This window comes from Stegostoma tigrinum, chromosome 9 (assembly GCF_030684315.1).
Source record: "Stegostoma tigrinum isolate sSteTig4 chromosome 9, sSteTig4.hap1, whole genome shotgun sequence".
NCBI lineage: Eukaryota > Metazoa > Chordata > Chondrichthyes > Orectolobiformes > Stegostomatidae > Stegostoma > Stegostoma tigrinum.
The window spans coordinates 18176825-18190568 of NC_081362.1; the positions used below are offsets into that span (position 1 = coordinate 18176825).

The 13744-nt window shown below is 40.5% G+C and overlaps 1 protein-coding gene, 1 long non-coding RNA gene and 1 other non-coding gene across 3 annotated transcripts in view; 2 read left to right on the top strand and 1 right to left on the bottom strand.

Annotated features, from left to right (window-relative positions):
• adgb (androglobin) overlaps positions 1 to 13744 on the bottom strand; it is a 284646-nt gene that overhangs the window by 132500 nt on the left and 138402 nt on the right. The window contains exons 14-15 of the mRNA XM_059648385.1: positions 11957 to 12052; positions 10684 to 10800 (exon numbers count right to left, since the gene is read on the bottom strand). Of these exons, the coding sequence (XP_059504368.1) occupies positions 10684 to 10800; positions 11957 to 12052 (213 nt within the window). The remainder of the gene's footprint in view (positions 1 to 10683; positions 10801 to 11956; positions 12053 to 13744) is intronic.
• Positions 7546 to 7660, top strand: LOC125455239 (U5 spliceosomal RNA). The gene has a single exon (XR_007248186.2). It is a non-coding gene; the product is annotated as a U5 spliceosomal RNA (small nuclear RNA).
• LOC132210006 (uncharacterized) overlaps positions 7561 to 13744 on the top strand; it is a 60716-nt gene continuing 54532 nt past the window's right edge. Inside the window, exon 1 of the long non-coding RNA XR_009446125.1 lies at positions 7561 to 7963. This is a non-coding gene — a long non-coding RNA (uncharacterized LOC132210006). The remainder of the gene's footprint in view (positions 7964 to 13744) is intronic.

Here is a 13744-nt window from a genome sequence, read left to right on the forward strand (position 1 = left end):
CACTCATTGGTGAATTGTGGCCCATTGTCCGAAACAACCATGAGGGATGTCCCATGTGTTGCCAAGATTTTGCAAAGGACATGGATACAGCTTCCCTGGTCATTGGTGCAACTTTTTGGTTTTGATCCATTGGAAGAAATAATCAGTGACAATCAGGTATGTAGGATTAGTGGGGAACTGACATTTCATGATTGACTTATTTAACAGTACCCAATGCAGATGTTGGTACTGTAATATCATGTGATTCCTGCTTAGCTTCACTTCGACAAAGAAAGGCACCATTAAATTGAGAACAACGTGAAGAGAATACGCCATGTTTTAGAGTTAGAGCTGCAGGCCTGTTAGGCCTCTGTCAATCCCCAAGGCCAAATAAGAAAGCACTTGTTTCCCCTACTTTATCAGCTCCCATGGTGTAAAAAAGAATCATTGCAAAACAAAGGAAAAAATTATGATCACAGCTGTGCTCTTTGTCTTTTTAAAATATATTTTTAAAATGAAATAATTATACATTACTAAACCTAACCCATGTCTCTATCTTTTGATTATGTGTAACTTAACAAAGAGTTAATTTTGTAAAGCTTGTAATTGTATGATCCTTTAGACTTTCATTACTCAGGGCTATGTAGTGAACATTATTTCAGTGCTTCAGTTTTTTATATCCTGCACAAACTTTGTATTTGTATTAGTACTTTCAAATCTTTTGTAGCTTTTATATAGTAGAGGCCATAAGTAACATTTTATACTATATAGTTTCTGTTTCAAGTACAAAGGATCACACAAACTGTTTCCAAGCATTTAATAACAGCAGAAACAAAAATACAAAACACAGCTAACAGATGGCTCAAATTTGTTGATGACACTACCATAGTGGGTTGGATCTCAAACAATAATGAGACAGAGTACAGGAAAGAGATAGACAGCTAAGTGGCATGGTGAAATGACAACAATCTCTCCCTCAACCTCAGCAAAATGAAAGAGCTAGTCGTCAACTTCAGGAAGCAAAGTAGAGGCCACACCCCTGTGTGTCAATGGTGCTAAGGTGGAGGTGGTCAAGAGGTTCAAGTTCCTAGGAGTAAATATCACCAACAATCTATCCTGGTCCAGCCATGCTGACACTAGAGTCCAGAAAGCAGACCAACACCTCTAATCCCTCATGTGGCTAAAATATTTCAGCATAGCCACAATAATTCTGACCAACTTTAATAGATGGCGCATAGAAAGCACCTTATCAGAATGCATCATGGCTTGGTTTGGCAATTCTCTGCCCAATACAGAAGAAATTATCATGTTGTGAATGCAACCCAGTCCATGACAAAAACAAGCCTTCCTTCCATTGATCCCGTCTAGATTTCCTGCTGCCTTGAGAAAACAGCCAAGATAATCAAACATCCTTCCTACCACGGTTATACTTTCTTTCATCCCGTTCCCTCGGGCATAAGATACAAAAGTTTGAAAACATGTACCAACAGATTTCAGACAGCTGGCTCAGGCTAATGAATGGACTTCTCATATATTTGAGTAGCTCCTTCTCTTTAGCTGGAACACTATATTTTGTATCCTGTTCTATTATCCTGATGCACTTTTGAAAGGTATGATTTGTCTGGTTAGCACACAATAGAATATTTCTCACTGCCTTTTGGTACATGTGACAATAATAAATTAAATCAAAATGTCAGTGATAAGTAAGTGCCTGATTTAATGGCAACTTCACTAATTAAGCAATCATTTAGTCATGTGTTCAAGGGTATTAGTTTTTGGATGCTGGCTGTATATGGCTACCTTTTCCCAAACAAAGAAGTGAAGAATATTTCAACCCATCCTCTTAGTAAAAAGTCAGTCATCGTAACAAAACTTAACGAGCAGGACCAAGTGCCCAGTCAGGATACAATGGGAAGTGAGATCAGTCAATGTTCATTATCCTTAAGAGCAAGTTAGAGATTGATCATGCGCCCCTTAAACTAATTAGCAACAGGCCTCATCTAATTTAGGCCAATAATATTGTAATGATATATTTGATCATACTTGTGGGTTGTGGCTTAAAAAGAAACAGCTTTTGGAGATCAAAAAATTTGAAAGTTAAGGCAACTGCCGTTGAATTGGAAAAGGAAGGCCAGCAAGGCATTGGAGAGAGACAAGAGACCAAGTATCAAGCTATGTTGTAAACTGAACTGAAGATCAAGAGCTATAGTATGCCTCCTCAGCCCTGATCATCTGCACATTGCAGAAATCTACAGTTACAAAAACAGACTTCAAAATCCAAAGATGTGCAGGCTAGATGGATTTGTTATGCTAAGTTGCTCGTAGTGTTCAGGGATGAGTATCTTAGGTGGGTTTTAGGGGGATGGGTTTGGGTGGGATACTCCAAGGGTTGGTGTGGACTTATTGGGCCAAAGGGCCTGTTTCCATACTGTGGGGATTCTATGATGATTAGATTTCAAATTATGTAGCCAACTCAGTGAATCCCTGTTTTTAAAATGTTCTTTCTTATTGCAGTCCACAGACACTGTGTATAATCGTCTTCTAAATGCAGTTGATCTGTGTTCTTGGTTTGTATTGTTGGGAACATCCCATAGAACACATAGACCTGAGTCACAGACTTGCTCAGGATGAACCTTGACAAAAAACACTGCATCTCTCTCCAGACTTCAGGTATGTGAGAAGGTTTGAATGGAAAGAGCCCATTATACCACCAAGCTACATGTTGGTGCTTATTTTTAAGTCTTGGTGATAAGGCATTCTGCCAAATAATTTTGACAGTCTGTTCAAGGAACAACCATTAAGATTCATCCTTGCAACAAGGCCTCAATGGTGCTACCTGCTGACTACTGTCTGATGTATTTGTGGTCAAAGTGTTTTCCTGCATTAATGACTCCAATAGGGACAGATAGTACTGTGTGATCCAACTCATTAAAATGTTCCACAGCAATATGACCAGATCAATCCTTCCTAACAGTGGGAACAATTACATCCTCAGCACTTGTCAGCCTGGACTGAAAGACCTTTGACAGGATATCGCACACGTACGTGAGGGACGTGGTCTCCAAAATGGGCTTTGGATCTGATTGCTCTACACCAACATCATTAGTGGAGACTTAATAAATAGGTGGGAACTAGAAAGCTTCTTGATCAGATCTGGGCTCAGGTAGGGCCACCCACTCTCTCATGCCTTTATTGTGTGTTGTATGCAGCCTTTTGCAGAGTCCATGAGGATTGATACAAGCCTGAGAGGGGTGACAATTCCAGTCAGCAGGGGGCTGCAGGTCAAAGCCTCCCTGTACATGGATGACATTGCCACTTTCTGCTCTGATCCACTGTTAGCGCACAGATTCATATGCACCTGCAATCAGTTTGAACTGCCCTTGAAGGAAGAGCAAGGCCATGTTCTTTGGGAACTGGGCCGACCCCATCCTTTATCCCCTTCACTGTCAGGACAGATTACCTGAAGGTGCTGGGAAAATGGTTTAGAAGGACTGGGGCTTGTTCAAAATACTAGAAGGAGCATATTGCTAAAGTGAAGCAGAAACTGGTCTTATGGGGCCACTAGTCCCTCTCCATTGTAGGCAAAAACTTGGTCATCAGACGTGAGGTACGCTCTCTGTTGTTGTTGTACTTAGTGCAGGTCTGGCCCATTCCCTGAAAATGCCTTGTTGCAGTCACCTGAGTCATAGAATATAGAACAATACAGTGCAGAACAGGCCCTTTGGCCCTCGATGTTGTGCCAACCTGTGAACTAATTTAAGCCCCTCCCCCTACACTATCCCATCATTTTCCATAAGCTTATCCAAGGACTGTTTAAATGCCCCTAATGTGGCTGAGGTAACTACATTGGCAGGCTGGGCATTCCATGCCCTTACCACTCTCTGGGTAAAGAACCTGCCTCTGATATCTGTCTTAAATCTATCACCCCTCAATTTGTAGCTGTGCCCCCTTTTACAAGCTGAAGTCATTATCCTAGGAAAAAGACCCTCACTGTCCACCCTATCTAATTCTCTGATCATCTTGTATGTCTCTATTAAATCCCCTCTTAGCCTTCTTCTCTCCAATGAGAACAGACCCAAGTCCCTCAGACTTTTTTCATAGAGCCTGCGGTCCAAACCAGGCAACATCCTGGTAAATCTCCTCTGCACCTTTTCCAATGCTTCCACATCCTTCCTGTAATGGGGTGACCAGAAATGCATGCAATATTCCGAATGAGGCCACACCTGGTTTTGTACAATAGCATCATGACATCACTGCTCCGGAACCCAATCCCTCTACCAATAAGACCTAAAACACCGTAAGCCTTCTTAACAGCACTATCAACCTGGGTGGCAACTACTTTCAGGAATCTATGTACATGGACACCAAGATCCCTCTGCACATCTACACTACCAAGAATCTTTGCATTGACCCGGTATTCTGCCTTCCTATTATTCCTCCCAAAGTGAATCACCTCACATTTATCCGTATTAAACTCCATTTGCCACCTTTTGGCCCAATTCTGCAGTTTATCCAAGTCTCCCTGCAACCTGCAACATTCTTCCACATTGTTCACCACTCCACCAACTTTAGTGCCATCCACCTATGCCTGCATCCGAGTTGTTTATAAAAATGACACAGCAGTGGTCCCAAAACAGATCCTTGAGGCACAATACTAGTATCCGGACTCCAGGCTGAATATTTTCTATCAACCACCACTCGTTGCCTTCTTACAGAAAGCCAGTTTCTAATCCAAACTGCTAAATGTCACTCAATCCCGTGCCTCTGTATTTTCTCCAATAGCCTACCGTGTGGAACCTTATCAAAGGCTTTACTGAAGTCCACGTACACCACGTCAACTGCCCTCATCCACATGCTTGTCAAAAAACTCAATGAGGTTTGTGAGACATGACCTGCCACCTTCTTCCACTTCATCTGGAGGTTTAAAATGGACCATGTCTGCAGGGTCTCAATGTACAAAACTCTGGGAAAGGGGGAGAAGAACATACCCAACAGTATCATGGCCACCTATGACTCCAGCTGCATCAAACTGTGCATTGACACTCATATACAAACAGCAATTGTCACTACATATTGAGGTTCCACCTGTCCTCGGTGTTGCAAAGTATGGGATTGGCCTTGTTGCCACAGAATGCTTCAAGTAGTTGAGCCATTCCATATTGGCTGTCCTTCATGGAGAAATTTGCAAAGAAAAACACCTTTGACCACAAGTCCATCAGGAAGTAGTCAGCATGTGGCATCTTTGTGATCCTGTGGGAAAAGGACAGGGTGGATCCTGTCGCGTGGTTTCCCTGAGCAGACTGCCAGTATACCTCATCACTAGAACCTTCCAACAAGCACCAAGACATCACTTGACTGGGGTGAGAAGGGTGCTAGATGTGAAATCCTTCACGACTGTCTACACCATTACGTTTTGCCCCCAAAGCAGCTGCTGTGCCTCCTTTGCACATTTGGTATTTTCCTACTCAGTTCTGTAAATGAAAGTGTCAAGACCCAGGGCCCGAGGAAACACTGGCCTCTGACTGTATATTCCTTAAAGTTTCAACCAGTGCACATAGGTTAGGTGGTTTCATACTGTCCACATCTCCTTCTGGAATGTGCCTTTGTGAAGGAAGTCTGGAGAAAAATGCAGTGGTTTTTGTTGAGGATAGTCCTGAGCATGTAAGTGGCGTAGGGCTCTGTGCTTTATAGTCTGTTCCCCAAAATGCATACCAAAACAAACCATCGACTGCACCTGGAGGACCATCAATTCAGTAAAAGATGCTCTTTTACTGCCCAAAACTTGTTGGTTTTCCAGAATAAGGAGTTGACCTTGACTGAGTGTTGCAGACTGGCATATTCAAAGATCCAGGGTTACATGCTGAGGGCACACTAAACCTGCCGCCAAGGTTCAGTGGGGAAAGACCACTAGCTGAGGTCTTCCTGCTAAAGTTAATTGGGGGTCTGTTCAGTTATCAGGCCCTCTTTGTGCCTCAAATGCATGTAAACATAAAGACTTAAATATAGTCTTGTATTTTGTTAAAGAGATCTTTGGTTTGTTTGCATAGAATTAAACACTAATGTTTGTTTGTTTCCTTGATATGCTACTGTACAGAACCGAACTGTGTTTGTGAGTATGTATACATACAAAGACAAGTTTTATAAATAAAGTATACTTTTGAAATTAAAAAAAGGTCCTCAGCATTTGGGAATTTCATACTGAGGGTATATGCAACACTTGATGCAACTGTTTACTTGGTATGGTCACCTCAATGAGGAGAACACTTTTAATTCGACAATAGCAAAAATCTTCATACCAGTAAAGACACCTGTTAGATCATTTTAACATTCACAAAAACAACCACTTACAGTTGTAAGTTACTTTTAACCTCACAAAATGTTTCAAGCCACTGCATCTGAACATTAAAAACAAATTGACATTCACTTCAATTTTTAAAGCTAGGTTTCTTTGGTTTCTACAAAGCTGATGTGAATATGGAATGTTCTGATGTCTTCTACTTTAGAAACATTTTAAACATGTTTAATAGTGCTGTACTTCCTTAGCGTATTTGGTATTTTCCTACTCAGGTCAGTAAATGAAAGCGTCAATACCCAGGGCCCGAGTAAACATTGGCTCTGACTTAAAGTTTCAACCGTCGTGCATATACGGTAGGCATGCATGCTTAAAATCTCCACAATTTAGAAGTTTCTTAGTTTTTAATTGTAACAGTATACAATGCTTTATAACCGTAAGTACACAGATCTCAGAGATTTTTGTTTAGTGCGCCGAAAGTACAATACTTGGAAATGGCAGCCTGCTGCATCTGAAAATCTGGTTGTAAGTTTAAAAGCGCATTTGGGAAACTACTGTACAAATGCAGAAAACTCCGACACGACTCTGAACCAATTTTAAGGCGGTGTTGCAATCGGACACAGTGTTGATGGTTAGCCATGAGTGCTCGAGTTCCACGTAGTTTATTTGCACTTCCGCAATCGTTTGGTAATTTACTTTGGCGTCGATTACGATGGATATTCAAGATCAATGTATAAAAATCAACAGTTAAAATGCTAATCACTAATAATGCATCATTCACATGATTAAAATTAACCGTAACTGTATTAACATTTTTGAGCGCAGGGACAACCGAATTGAAAGTGATTTCCGTACTGTCTGATCCTCCGGGCTCCGCATCGTTCGTCACTATATTCACGGCATTCTCATATGTTGCAAAGCAACATTAGTTACTATTCTAATTCAAAAGTGTAATCCGAACGTTTAAACATATAAAGAGGATAAATAAGCAACATTTCACCATTGAACTCGGAATTACACACGTCACTGTGAACCCTGCCCACACAAAACGCAGCTCATTTACATATACATGAAGCTCTTAACTAAAGTAAATAAATACAACTTCATATTTGATAGTGGCTGAGGAATCGGATTAAATAATGGAGTTAGATTTCCTCATACAATGTTACTCTTTGCTGGGAAATGTTCCCGAGATAATGATTGCTGCAGGTCACTACAATGTTAAAGATGGACGTTAACGCTTGGGTGTCAGCCGCTGAAACATTGTATTCAGTATACTCTGGTTTCTCTTCAGATCGTATAAATCTTTCGCCTTTTACTAAAGATTTCCGTGGAGAGGAACACTCAGAGTTTTAACTAATTTTTTGTGGCCCTACTTTTCAGTAGGGCTGTTCTAAAGTTCAATGAAAGATCTTACGTTTGTTTAGATGTGTGTGCGGTGTTGTTACACGCTACACAGAAACAAACTTTGAATGTACTACTCCTTCATATGTAAGTCGGTGCTGCTGTGCCGAATCGCTGCTATGGTTATGTCACCATGACCTTCGTGACAGGACTGCAGAAAGGGAAGAAAAGAAATTAAAAGAGAAGCAAAACCACCACCATTTCAGATTTCTTTTTAACATTGTGCCTTTATTTGAGAAAGGCCGCAAAGAAAAGCCAGGGATCAAGTGAGACTGACATCAGCGGTAGGTAAGTTGTTGGAAGGGATTGAAAGAGACAGAATTTACATGCATTTGGAGGGGCAAGGACTGATCAGAGATAGTATAGTATTTTGTGTGTGGGAATTCATGTCTCTCAAATTCGAGTTTTGGAGGATGTAATCAAGAACGTAGATGAGGGTAGAGATTGTCTACACTGACATTAGCAAGGTCTTTGACAAGGTTCTGCAATGGTAGGCTGGTTAGTAAAAATAGATCATATGGGATCCGGGGGTGGCTAGCCAGTTGGATACAAAATTGACTTGATGGTAGGAGAAAGGTGATGGTGGTAGAGGGTTGCATTTCGAATTGCAGGCCTGTGACCAGTGGTGTTCTGTAGGGATCAGTGCTAGATCAATGTTGTTTGTCACTTACATCAATGACTGGGGATGAGAATTTAGGAAGCATGATTGGTAAATTTGCAGATGACACCAAAGTTGGTGATATAGTGGACAGTGAAGAAGGTTAAATAAGAGTACAATAGGATCTTGATCAGCTGGGCCAATGGGCTGAGGAGTGGCAGAAGGTGTTGCATTTTGGAAAGACAAACTGGACAGGACTTACACAATTAAGTAATCATGCCAGCTCTGGTAGTGCACTGCCTCCATGAAAGCCAACGCACTGCTTACTGTTGATGAAACCCCTATTGCCCCTAACACCAAAAGTCCCCTTTGCCACCTATGCTGTTTTATCTACCTGTTATCTGTTGAGTTGTCCCCTTCAGTATCATCATTTATTCTGCATTCAGTCTTCAATTCCCACAGCAGTCATACTCATACAACATAGAAACAGGCTCTTTGGCCCACCATGTTTGTACTGACCAATATACACCAAACAACATTAATTCTGTTTATTTGCACTTGATCTATAGGCTATTTTTTCTTGCGTTTTAAGTACTCATCCAGATGCTTCCTAAATGTTGCAAGTGTATCTGCTTCCACCACCATCTCAGACAGCACATTCCATATCTCTACCACCTCTTGGTGAAAAAAAATTCTTTCTCAGATCTCCCATAAACCACTTTCCTCTCACTTTAAACTAATGCCCTCTGGTCTTAGACACATCTGTCATGGCGATAAGATTCTTACGATCTCTGCCTGTAATCTTCATTGAGTACTAAATTTTGAGGGGTATATCACAATCAAAACTAGATATTTACCTAAATATGGAAAGATTCCATCAGATCAGAATGCAGCAAATATGACTCATCTAATTCAAAAAGGACAGGAGGCAGTGAAAAGGTAACTATGGGCCAGTTAGCTTGACATGTGTCATAGGGAAGCTGTTAGAATTGATCCTCAAGGAAATTATAGCGAGGCACTTAGAAGAACTCAATGTAATTGGGAAGAGTTAGCATAGTTTTATGAAAGGGAATTCATGTTTAACTATCTTACTGGAGGTCTTTCAAGAAGTATAATATGCTCTGGATAAAATGGAACTTGAAAATGTGTTGTACTTGAATTTTCAAAAGATATCTGAGGAACTTCCACAAAAAATATTGTTGCGCAAAGTATGAGCTCATGGTGTTGAAGGGGAAACAAGAAAATGGATTTCTCTCTGCAGAGATGGAAAAATGCATCACTTTTGGTCAATGACAATTGGTTCTTAAAGGTAAAAAGGACATGATGTTCAGAAAATTCTCGCTCAGCTGTCTGTCAGCTATTCTGTCATAGTGGACAGGTCACTAAACACAGACAGTTGTCTCTGGGATCTTTGCAAACATGGTATCTGAAATTCTTTCAGAATTTTTTATTCATTCACAGGATAAGGACATCACTGGCTAGGCAGCATTTATTGCCCACCCTTAATTGCCCAGAGGGTAGTTAAGAGTCAACCACATTGCCTTGGGTCTGGAGTCACACATATGCCAGACCAGGTAAGGATGACCGTTTTCTCTCTTAAAGGATGTAAGTGAACCAGATGGGTTCACAGTCATCATTAGATCCTTAATTCCAGATGCTTATTGAATTCAAATTCCACCATCTGCCATGCTGGGATTTGAACCAGGTCCCCAGCATGTTGTCTGGTCTCTGGATTAACATTCCAGCAATAATACACTAGGCCATCGATTCCCTTTGTAGGGGATGGTCTTGTAGAAGACTGTCAGATTTCATACTGTTTTCACACAGAAACCTTTGTTTCAGAAACAGGAAAAATAAGGTAAGAAGTTCTTTTCCTTTCATAGAATGTTTACTAACTACTCTAAATAATATCCAAAGCAGAAAACGGAAACCTTACAGCAATAAGGCTAGGTAGGTCAGTACATAAGCAGTTATCACAAGACATGTGACTACCAAAAAATGCTCTGTTTAAAATATCTCTTTGAAAAGAAATCCAGTCATTCACATTTTCCAAACCCTAGTCCTCAAAAAATCAAATACAAAGCCATTATTACAAAATACAGAATAAAATATCATTCAAAGTCAGAAATTAAATTGTTGGAAACAGAGCACTGAAAATCGAAACACATTTTCTGTTGGTATGGGAAACAACAGGGCACCAAATTGCATTCCAAAACAACCTAGTCAACAAGATAACTCCAGTACAATAATTACAAACTTTCAGTTGAAATATGTGCATTGAACAATGAAAAAAGATTCGTACCAACAATCTGCCAAATTTTACGAAAACTAAATGCCACCTAAAATATTGACAAATACTATTCTACCAACCCTTTCTTGAAATGTTCTGGAGAAAGTTTCAGAAACTTACTTTTTTATGTTCAGCTACACTGCCATGTTGACTTGTTGTGCTGCCATGCTGACTTTTAGCAGCCTGAGAAATTGCTGAATGCTGAGCACCTGATTTTATGGACTCAGGTGGTTTTTCCTGAAAAAGATCAAAAGTTGTATTTATTTATTTTTTAAAAAATATGGTTCACGTATCAGATTCTTAGTTAAAATTTAAAGCTTCTGGAATTGAAGGAAAATTATTCACCTCTTTAAGAGTTTGGCTAAGTGGTCAAAGACAGTGAATAGTTGTAATGGTTACACACTAAATTTGAGCAGAAATAACAACAGTATCCCATATATAGCCAGGCCTCAACTATTGACTCAATGTATTAATGACTTACTAAACAGCAAGTTATGTAATCGCGTCTCCCACTTGTACAAAGATTAGCAACATGTTTAGATTAGATTAGATTCCCTACAGTGGAAACAGGCCCTTCGGCCCAACAAGTCCACACTGCCCCTTGAAGCATCCCACCCAGACCCATCCCCCTATAACCCACACACCCCGAATACTATGAGCAATTTAGTATGGCCTAGCCTGCACATCTTTGGACTGTGGGAGGAAACCCACACAGTCATGGGGAGAATGTGCCAACTTTGCACAGACAGTTGCCCGAGGCTGGAATTGAACCCGGCGCTGTGAGGCTGCAGCGCTAACCACTGAACCACCGTTGCTGCCTATATTATGGTCGCTATTGCATAGATATGCCCCCTACTTTTATGGTCGTTATTTGTTCTGGTTCATTCCCCATTACTAGATTTAATTGTCAATCTTCCCTTGTTGGCTTTTGTGTATACTGGGTTAGAGAGACCTGCTGTACATGTTGTGGGCATCAAGTAGGGCCATTCTAATATATTCTATGGATGAATAAAGAATATGGAAACAACTAGAGGTTTGGACAGTCAACAACAATAAGAACGTAGGCAGCAGAGAAATGGATAAGAAAATACAACATAAAAGATTAGGTAAGAATTTTAAGAAAACTAAAGGTGTGGCTTAAAGGAAGATTAATAACATTTAACTGAATAGAGAACAACGTTTCTTAAAGACACAGGACACAAAAATATGTTGCAGTTTTAGAATGAATGGAATTTGTGATCACATATGGGGATCAACTGATAAGAAAAATCCCAATTCAAATTATTAAGGCTTTGCACAGTGATTTGTTGTCAGAAACTTCATTTGGAATTTAAAAAATCATTAATAGATAATAAATTCAGTTCTAAATTTATGTTTAATTCAATGAACATACCATCTTGCTGTCAAAATTACTCCCCAGTGGTTGCTTACTAAGTTGGACCTCCACTGAAAAGGGAGCATCTGGTTTGTTCAATTCCAGTTGGGTTTCCTAGAAGAGCAAATTACATATTATCCACACATATTTCACATATAGTGATTATGCCCTTTTTTAATGATAACATAAGCTATGTGCAATTTGGATATGTACAATTTGAGTTTGTGTAACTTTATAACATCCTGGGGATCATAAGGATCTTAACTGGATTACCTGCACAAATACTTTGGCTACAAGGCAAGGTCAGAAGCAGGGAATTCCATGGTTAGTCACTCACGTCCTAATCCCTCAAAGTCCATTCACTTATCACAACAGCACATGTAATGAAATATTATCCACATGCCTGGATGAGTGTTGTTAGAATCTCGACGCCATTCAGAATAAAGCAGCCTACATGATCACCACTTCTTCCACCAATGTACACATTCACTCCCTCACCAGTGATGCACAATAGCAGTAATGTGTACTACATTCAAGATACATCTCAGCACCCCATCAACATGCCTTCGGCAGCATCTTCAAAACCCACAACCTTAAACTCCTCCACCTAGAAGGTTAAGGTCAGCCACTGCATTGAAACATCAGCTCCTCAAGTTATAGATTTTGTGACAGTTGCATCGCTGTGACTGGAATTGGGGAACTCCCTCCTAATTGCCTCTTTTGAGTGCTGGTTCAAACCATGGCATCATTTGATTTTTTTGGTTTAAAGCCTGATAACATAAACCAATAATTTTAGAACTAACAGGTGCCAAAGAAAAATCAGGCAATGTGCCTGGATGACTCCTGCCCGGTGGCTCTGACATCCATCATTATGAAGTGCTTTGAGAGGTCAGTAATGACACACATGAACTCCAGCCTCTGAGATTGCCTTGATTCACTACAATTCACCTATCCTTGCAATAGGTCCATGGCAGATGCCATCTCTCTGGCCCGAAATGCATCCCTGGAACATGTGGATAACAAGGATACCTATGTCAGATTCTAATTGACTTTAACTCCGCATTCAATACCATAATTCCAACCAAACTCATTTCCAACTCCAAGAACTGGACTCTGCTTCCCCCTCTGTATTTTACCCTTGGCTTCCTGACCTGCAGACTGCATTCAGTAAAGATAGGAGACAACACCTGCTTCACAATAATCCTTAACACAGGTGCCCCTCAAGGCTGTATACTCAGCCCCTAACTATACTCCTTATACACTCACAACTGTGTGGCCAAATTTAGCTCTAACTCCATTTACAAATTTGCTGATGACACCACCATAGCAGGTCAGATCTCAAACAACAACGAGACAAGAGTACAAGAAAGAGATGGAGCGCTTAATCACATGGTGTAAAGACAACAACCTCTCCCTCAATGTCAGCAAAACGAAGTAGCTGGTCATCACAGTCGGGCAGCTGAATGGAGGACACACCACTGTATGAATGATGCTGAGGTGGAGGTGGTTAAGAGCTTCATGTTCTTAGGAGTAAATATCACCAACAATCTATCCTGGTCTATCCACACTGACGCTACAACCAAGAAAGCACATCAATGCCTCGACCAGCTCAGAAGACTCAGGAAAGTTTGCATGTCCACAATGACTCTTAACAATTTTGATTGATCCTATCCTGATATACCACAACTTGGTAATGGCAACAGCTCTGTCAAAGGTCACAAGAAATTACAGAGTTGTGAACGTAGCCCAGTGAATCAGGAAAACCAGCCTTTCTTCCATTGACTCTGTCTACAATTCCCGCTGCCT